Source organism: Taeniopygia guttata, chromosome 1, assembly GCF_048771995.1.
Source record: "Taeniopygia guttata chromosome 1, bTaeGut7.mat, whole genome shotgun sequence".
Classification (NCBI taxonomy): Eukaryota; Metazoa; Chordata; class Aves; order Passeriformes; family Estrildidae; genus Taeniopygia; species Taeniopygia guttata.
In genome coordinates, this window is record NC_133024.1 from 36,008,087 (window position 1) to 36,017,169 (window position 9,083).

The 9,083-nt window shown below is 41.3% G+C and overlaps 1 protein-coding gene across 2 annotated transcripts in view; it reads right to left on the minus strand.

The window, feature by feature from the left end:
- The window catches only part of NOX4 (NADPH oxidase 4), a 107,593-nt gene extending 98,909 nt beyond the window's left edge, over positions 1-8,684 (minus strand). The window contains exons 1-2 of one of the 2 annotated variants that reach the window (XM_002186639.6): positions 8,550-8,684; positions 7,725-7,820 (exon numbers count right to left, since the gene is read on the minus strand). In XM_002186639.6, the coding sequence (XP_002186675.4) occupies positions 7,725-7,820; positions 8,550-8,606 (153 nt within the window). In that variant the 5' untranslated portion in view covers positions 8,607-8,684. Of the gene's footprint in view, positions 1-7,724; positions 7,827-8,549 lie in introns of those variants that run through there. The other variant, XM_072926990.1, reaches the window with a different exon arrangement.
- Positions 8,685-9,083: the final 399 nt, after the last annotated feature.

Consider the following 9,083-nt stretch of genomic DNA (forward strand, 5'->3'; position numbering starts at 1 on the left):
AGCTAGTAAAAACAAACAGAATAATTGCACTTCAGAATATCTTGCAAGATCTCATGTACAACAGCATGAAAGAGTTTGTAAATACCAGCACCATAAAACATTACAACTTCCTGCTCTCACAGTTAGCAACATCCACATACCTCACCTGCTCTGCAGCACACCTGGGCACAGCACCAGGAAGCAAACAGGAGGTAAAGACATGGTTCTTCAATCTACCTGAAGAACCAAGCTCTGCACCTAAATCCTTTTTCTCTTCCAGCTACTTGACATTATTTAGTTTGACCTGAGTGCTAAGGACCTCCTCACCAGACTCTACCAAATTCCACAGAACAGAACAGTCGCAAGGACACTCTCTCTCAAAAGCTGCCCATGAGAAGTAGGAGCAATTACCCCACAAAATGTGCTCTACCTTGTTCTCTACTATGTAAGTGTGGTATCGCCAGCAAAAAAATCCCAGGAACAGATCATCTCCAACCTACTGAATGATAGAAAATAAGACTAAAATGAGCCATGTCACTTAGTTCTTTCCCACTCTCCAGATGTCCTCCACAATTTCTTCCAATGTACTGTTAATCCTCTTTTTCCTTACATAAAGCCTCCCTTGCTTCTATTTCATCTGTTGCTTCACTCTCTGATTACTTGTGCAATGAGAATTGTTTTTCCTTACTACTCCTTCCTCATAAGCCACGTTCTTCAGACCTTAGGCCATTCTCTCCTCCCCACTCCGCACTCTCCCAACTGACCCTTGAACAGACTGGACTTAAAGAAAAGAAAAGTGTCTCTATAATGCACTGTTTGCATATACAACACTGTCTCTATTCTGATTAAATCTCTAAAGAGAAGCTAAAAATGAGCTATACACCTCATTGAAGCAATAACTTCAGAAACATGGTCATTAAAACATGTAAGAATTTTTATTGGGGCTTACTGATGTGCTACAGTATTGCATTGATTAAATTGGCATGACTTGAAAAACTCAAGAATTATGTAGAAATAATGTTATGCAAACTCCAGAAGCAAACTGAACCATTTTTGTAGCTGTTGACTAATACCCAAAATCTAAAAAAGTTGCAATACCATTAATGAGCAGTTTGAAAATTTTAATAACTTCTGTTGTATGACCTATATGATACATCACTAGTTTCTCAAGAATTCCTTTTGTCTTTGAGTTTAAACATAAACTAGGCATTACATCAGTTATCCAAGATTTCCTTTACCAAGCACAACAATTTTTCTTACAAAACGTTAACAAAACAATAGTTTGGTCTAGAAGAGAGTCAATTCTACACTGTATAGTGTTAAATTAAATAACTCCTGTCAGAGTTCAAGAAGCACTTGGACAACACTCTCAGGCACATGGGGTGATTCTTGGGATGTCCTGCTCAGGGCCAGGAGCTGACTGATGGGTTCCTTCCAGCTCAGCATGGACTCTGGTTCTATGTAAAACGCCAAACAATTTAACAAGTATGAATCACGAATGATGTGCAGAAAAGGCTATCCTACTAACCTTCCTTTGTTTTTCTCCATTATCTAATAAATAACAAATATTCATTCATAATGCAATTACCATGGAAGGATGTCCTTGTATTCAATATAATTCAATGCTATCAACACGTGTACACAGAAGAAAAAAAAAAAAGAAACGAAAAAAAGAAAAGAGACCAGCAAACAACTACTTACTGTATTTTCAAGGAGGTATGATTCAAATATTAAAATATTGTTACCAATGGTTCATGTAAGGTTTTATTCTGAAGAAATAAAGTTCAGTAATATTTCCTGCAACAAGCCCATGACTGATTTGCAAACAATAGGAAATACATTTAGAAATTCTTAAAATCAAAATTCAGACAAGAAGAAAAAGAGTTTAAGTTTGGTCTTGATATATAGCCAAAAGCTAAAAATATTACCATGAAACTAATTCTTTCCAAATGGTTTCCAAGAGATCTCTTTCTTAACTTCCTTTGCATTGCCTGGGAGGCATAGTAACAAATTAACACAGTACATTATTGTTGGATTTTTAAACAATAGTAGAATAAAGGATGATTTTTGCTCCAAGGCAGTTCACTGGGTCTAGAAGGGAATATATACCCTTATTAAGTAGTTAAGAAATGAGAAAAATATAATCCTAGTTTCTTCCTGAAGTTTTTACTGTCTTAAAAAAAAAAAAAAGTTATTGCATGTTACTAGCATGTGAAATTTCTGCAGGATCAAAAAGAAAAAAAAAAAAAACACACAAAACACACACACACACAAAAAATCTCTGCTGGACACCATTTTATCCAGCTTTGTCGATACTAAATCCAAGCATTTGACCACCTCCTTCCATAATCTGCCTATCTGGTACAACATATACTGGTATCTGATTTCATGGAGCAGAAAAGAAACATACTCAAATTTACAGACTAAATCTGTGGCAAAAATAGTAGGGAACTGGGCCATCCACAAACTCAAATCCTAAAAACTAGGTTAAATTTTTCCTCCAGACAAGTGTAAAGGAACTGCCACCTTCTCCAAAGCACTATTAAAAAAACTCCAGAATGCAAATTCTACAGTTATCCTTGTCTGATACATAGTCTACAGAAATCCAGATCAACTCCTGGCTGTGCTCATACAACATACAAAGTAGGACAGAGAAGTGAAGAGTTAGTTCTTGTTGTATATTGCTGTCAGCAAGACTGAAAATGAGAAAATTATCTTTCTCAATTAGGAAAAGGAGCTTTCTCTGTTAGGCAAACGATTTCAATATTAGACTGAGGGCTGAAGTACCTTACTGTGTACCCCAGAATTCCCCAGAGTTCATCATTTATAAATACAGAGATGTTACCTGCAACTGCTGTGCATAGAGACCTGATATTTTATACACTGATGCAAAATGAAGATTTCAACAAATACTGTCCTATCTCACCTTCTAAGTCAACCTTGTACCAAAAAAAATGTTAGAATAATGCAAACCCTTCCACACCTGAGAGTGATGTGATTCTGTTTCTCAAGACTTCACCACCTACAAGCAACAACCCTAAACAGGTCATGGTGCAATGGAGGCACCACACTTGATGCTGTCTCTTAGAGCTTTTCTTTAAAATTTTTCAATCTTTGGTTCAGGACACCTTGAAAGGTTCTGGCAAGACTCACAAGCTGCACGCTGCTCTGTAGACACAGGTCACAGACCACTTCCCAGATCAGTACTGGAGCAGCTAAAGTTAGTTATTTTCCTAGGTGGAACAAACTGTGCTATACAACACGACTCCTTTTGACCCAGCTTCCTTTTCTTCATAGAGTACTCCTTCTCTTGAGTAACAGAGCACTGATAACCTAAGATGAAGGAGAGAACTGAGGTGTATGCACAGCAATTTTTCCCCTTAGGCCTGTCAAATCTGGCTGGAGATCTAGCAACAAAAATTAAGCAGCTGAAAAGAAGGAAAATGTGAGGGTAGGGGAAACCAGAATATGTGAAAACTTCCACAGAAGTTTGACTTGGTTTTGCACCTGAAGAAGGAAGGTTTCAAAGTAAATCCCAAACTCATGTACTGAAACCCTTTAAAAATTATTTTAAGTGGTGCAATATTATTTTTAATTTGTATAGGGTATCTTCCCTGCACTGCTGTGAATCAGTATTCTCTCTGTTCACTTGTAACTCAACACACAGGCATTCTTTGAAGGTTTTCCAATCTCTACTTGTCTACAAGTTTAGGTCATGTTCCCATTTTATACACAGTTCCTTTGTGTAAGATGTACTCCTTCTGCTTAAATCAGTCATTCAAACTGAAGAAAACAACTAACTTAATCTTGAGTGCAGTAATAGTTTCCAACTTCCCTGATAATCTCTAAGCGAAGGATCAAGACACACAACTCCCTCCAATGCTAAGTTGTGGGAGGTAAGCAGGTTCCGCATGGTTGCATAAGGATCAATGAAAGTGGAATATGGTCTCAATTAGTGAAATCTCTGTCCTTATGATAAACTAGCAAGGAGAGACATAAAAGTTACTGGAACATATTCCAAGCAGTGAATAATGGTGACAAATACTATGCACAATACTACACAATAAAAAGGCAGCAGACAAAAAAGTGAGGCAGCACTTTTTCCTTTCAGGCCCATTTTCAGTTATTCAGTCTTTTCCCAAAGAGATCCTTCTGACAATGCATTTTCTTCACTTTGGTCTGAAACCCAGAAGCTTATCTCTTGCATTAACATTTGATTACATTACAGCTATTTGAGCAGGGACAAGAGAGGGAATGGGAAAAGAGAGACCCTTCATGCCATGACAAAATGAGCTCAAAGTGCTTTCTGCTTACAGGGAACTCAAGCAACAGGAAACAAGCATTTCATTCAATGCTGTTAAAGGAAGACTGAGGTCTATAAGGCCAGTACCAAATTTGTGGCTGACTTTTTTTGACCAGGCACAATCAAACTTGTTGGACAAAAATACAGCCAAGTTAGACTGAAGAGAGAAATCCTGAAGAGTCTGTGAAAAAATCAGTCTGGACAATTTCACTGACTGAGTAGACCAAAATCTCCAACAACAAATATTTTGGAGTCAAGTAATTTAAGACTCTCTGTAACTCATGCCTACTCATTATAGCACCTGTCATGAACACAAAGATGAGACTATTCCTTTCCTCTTTGCCAAACTCTTTTATAAGAAATTCTTGTCTGTTGGGGATTTTTTCATGGGCTTCTCTTCCTTAAGCAATGTAAGACCCCAAGTTAACACCTGCAAAATCATTAAAAAATTAGATTCTTTATCTGGTGAACTTTCACTGCAAGTATTAGGTAACCACAGAATTATTCTGGTTGGAAGGGACCTCAGGATATCTCTGCTGAAACCCCCTGTTCTAAGCATGCTCAACACCAAACTCAGATAAAGTTTGCTCAGGGTTTTTTGCCCAATTAGGTTTTGAAAACACCCAAGGATAGAGACTGCGCAGTGAAGAGCTCATAGTCTCATCAAGGGAAGTCAAACTGAATGACGCAGAGATGTTTGACACAAAATGACACTAAGTTTCCTGCTACATAAAAGATTGATCAACCTCCTCCTACCACGTTACTGCCTTCCACTCATCTGTTCTCTTGTTACTTCCAGGACACCACCATGCTCTTAGTGCCTTTTCACAGGTGTAGAATTAAGGATCAGGAAGATTGTTATTGAAAGATTGAGTGAGAGTTAAGTACCTAAACGAATTTTAAATCCTGTCCTAAAGTAACTTGTTCAACATCACAGAGAATGCAATTGGAAAAGGATAAATCTGAGCCTCATTCTTCTGTAGACAGCTGGAGGGAAGTAAATCACTTCAGTGATCACTAAACAAAACACCAACCACATTCTTTCTCTTTCTTCACATCAGAAATAGATGGCATAAAAGCATGGCATAGTTGAACATACTCAGAATATTCAGCCCAAGATCTCATTTCATATCACTTTCTGATTCCCTCCAGCAACTCTTCTTGTTCTCCATTCTATTACTTGGTAAACAACAAAATTACCTGTGGTAAATCTCTCCGTGCTGCAAGTGCAGAAGTTCTTAAGGCCATTCTAGCATATTAAGAGAGAAAAAAAGCCAACTCCTTAGGAGATCTCACTGAAAAAAAACAAACTTTTTTTAATTCAAAAAGTGCCACTCCTTTTTGGCAACTTTGTTAGCTCTCTGGAAAAAGGAATCAGTTGTCACAGAAGTACCCATTAAAAAGTTCAATCTGTTCACACAAAAAATATCAACTGTTGAATTATAAATTAAGAATTTAATCTAAATCTCAAAATCTTCAGACACCAAGAAGTGGCACAGAGGCTCTGCAAACCACTCACGCATGCATAGAACAGAGAGGAGAGTGGTTATACAGATGGGCCATGGGTCAGTGGCTATACAATCCAACAGAGAAAAAGAAGAGGTGCAAAAATCCCTGTGGAAGGCAACTGCAGGTGTAGTACTGCTTATGCCATCTCCTGAAGAAACCAAATTGGGTTCAGTTTTCCTATCCCTTGCAAAATAATCTCTATGATTAATACACATACACAGATATAATGAAGAGAAGGGAGAAAGCTAACTTTGGGATCTTCTGAAGATATTTAAATGAGCTGTAAAAAGTGAGTTGCAAGTACATTTAGTACATTAGTCTTCAGTATTTTCAAAATGTTAAAACTAGTTTTATAACTTTGACCAAAAGTACCTTTTATACTTGGCTCTTCATTTTTAACCTTATTTTAGAAGTCCCTAAATTCTGTGGTACTTTTTCCCACAGTGGCAGACACAATTATACAAAGTTAAAAGCATGGCCTCCTAGTCCTCATCTCCTGACCAAGACAAGGAATCTGTTGCCTGAGTCATCTCACAGATTCTGAACACACATTAAGTTACTTTGCAAGTGTCTTCCATTTTGAAGTATAAGAAAACCAAAAAAAAATCCCAACCAGATGATGAGCTGGTATGAGGCATATGAGCAATCTCAGTTGAGAGAAACTTGCTGATTGATACCAGCTGAAAATATGGTCCAACACATTACCCCAGAACATTTGCTCTACAAACAACCAACCCATTTGCTCCATCAGGAACAAACACAGTTTTCAAATGGATACACTGGGCTGCAAAGCCACTAGAAATCAAGGTAAAATTAAACATATTTTCGTGCTTTTTCTGTCAAGAAAGTCACTACCATGAAGGATTTAATTATCGTCATTCCCTTCTTCTTTGCACTATCTTCACTAAGATTCATTCTTGAACATATCTGAAACTACCATAAGAAGGAAAAAATTGTATCAACCCAACTTATTTCCAAGCAAGATCACAAAACATTATGGTACTTTCCAGTTATGACAATATCAGCCACATGAAACTATATACCCTGGATTCACCAAAACTAAACCCCAGAGGCTCTACAGCAGATTAGGATGTGCATCATTTGTGTTTAATCCCATGTCAACTTTCTATTGAAATCCATTCCTGAGTATGACATAGTGTTACAAAGCATCATGTTATTCAGACACCTTTTCCTGGATTGTCAAATTCTGAGCAACCCATGGGCATTTCCCAGGAAGACATTAAATCTCAATTTATGCTTTTTTAAACAGAAGGGTTTTTTTCAAATTACTACACTGGTAATTTCCCAAGGCAGGTTGGTTTCTCACATCTCCAAAGTATCTTTTTGGATTCATCTGTTGGTGGCGGCTGTTGCCCTTGCTAATCCAAAATATCTGAATCTTCATGAAACCACCCAGAATCAAAGAATTTACCATTAGAAAACAAAACTAAAGTTACATGCATTATAGTGAATTTACACAGAACAGAGTATCCATGAGAATGACAAAGACTGAAAAGAACTGAGACTTATTAAAAGAAGTCCCTCAGCAAGCATGAATACTACAATAACTGGATTGGAAAGAATTTGCCAACAAGAGTCCATAGCTTGCTAAATGTGCTGATGACAAAAAGTGGAGTTCCAGTCATTTGTTGAGTATGTCTGTGTTTCTGTAAACCTTGTATGCTGCTGCTGGCAACACTGGGATGGGGGAGAGGAGGGAAAAGAATAGCTGTCCCACACTTGACTGGCTCTTTTTCTTCTCAACAGTGTTCACTCTCTACTCCTAAACAACTGCCAGAAGTATCCCAGTAATTTCTTACCAGATCTTTTCCCACTTTGAAAAGTTAACAGGCAGTTTGTGTCATCTTTGATTAGCAAATGCATTCTGCCCCTTATCCCATCCAGGGCAAAATGTAATATCCAGGTCACTCACCCCTAACATTTGATGCAAATAGTAATACTGTAGCCCTTGATTATAAAGCAGGAAGGTTTTCCCGAAGAGCCATACATTGAGGGAGAGCCAGAAAAACTGAAATGAAACAGAAACAAGAGATTGTAAGTGAAAGTTACATGTGCAAACTTTTCAGTGCTCATTTCATTCATAAAACTCATAGGTCTGTAGTTTCATAAACATTCGCAAATGGAATGGAAAAGCAAACTTCATGCACATAGTATGCTTGAAAGTACTAAAAGGAAGTTCCCCTATGTTGGAAATTTTCACTTTCGTTGAACTTCACAGAACTTTTTGTGTCTTACAACAACCTAGAGCTAGCACAGCACTCTCATATAAGACACTATCCCAAATCTTTAGCGGGATGTTGCATTTAAGAGACTCAAAGAATAAAAAACAACAACAAAGAGACAATAGAAGGTAAAGAACTTGACCTCCGAGAAGCTACATCTTCTCCCCCAAACCTTCCCAAAGAGAGCCTAACAAAGAGCCCGTGCGAGGCGGGCAGGGCACGGAGGCGGGCACTGTCCCGGGGCACGGCTCCGCGTGCATCCATCCCTGCCAGCCGCGCACCGGGACGCGCTCGGAGCACATCCCGCCGGCCCGTCCGAGCCGCGGCAGCCGCACGGCGTCCTGCCCCGCACGCCGGGACCCCAGCCCCGCACGCCGGGATGAGGTGCCCCAGCTCCTCGACCCGCGGGGCAGCCCCCGGGCCGGCCCCCGCCGCCTGCCAGCACCCAGCGGCCCCTCCTGAGCCTCCTCCGCGGGTCAGCCCCGCCGAGGGGATCCCCCCGGGGCCGCCCCTACCAGGAAGAGGTGCTTGCTCCCCTCGTTGGCCAGCCAGCTCCGCCAGGACAGCGCCATGCTGCGGGGCGCCTGCGGGGCAGCACCGAAGGTGGGGGGGCGCCGGGCGAGCTCTCCTTTTCAGCCGGGCCGGGCCGCCCTCCCCTCTCCCCACCCCTCACCCCCCGCCCTGGCTTCCGGCCGCCGGGCGTAGCGCTCCGGCCCCGCCGCGCCGCCGGCCGGCCCCGGCCCCGGCCCGGCTCTGGCCCGCCGGCGCTGCCCCTTTGTCCGCGGCCCAGCCGCCTGGGGCAGAGCCGAGCTCTCCGGAGGGCAGCATGCCCTGCCCTGCCCGGCCCTGCCCTGCTCTGCTCTGCTCCGCCGCGCTGTGGTGCGGCCGCTGCCTCGCGTACCCCAGCTTGGGAAAGCGTTTCCCGCAGAAAATCCAGAGTCCGTGGGGCTCCCACTTGCCCAACCCCCAAAATCCCGTCCGTGGGGCTCCCACTTGCCCGACTCCCCAATCCCCGCCCGGGCTGAAATGTGATACAGAAATTCGCAGGA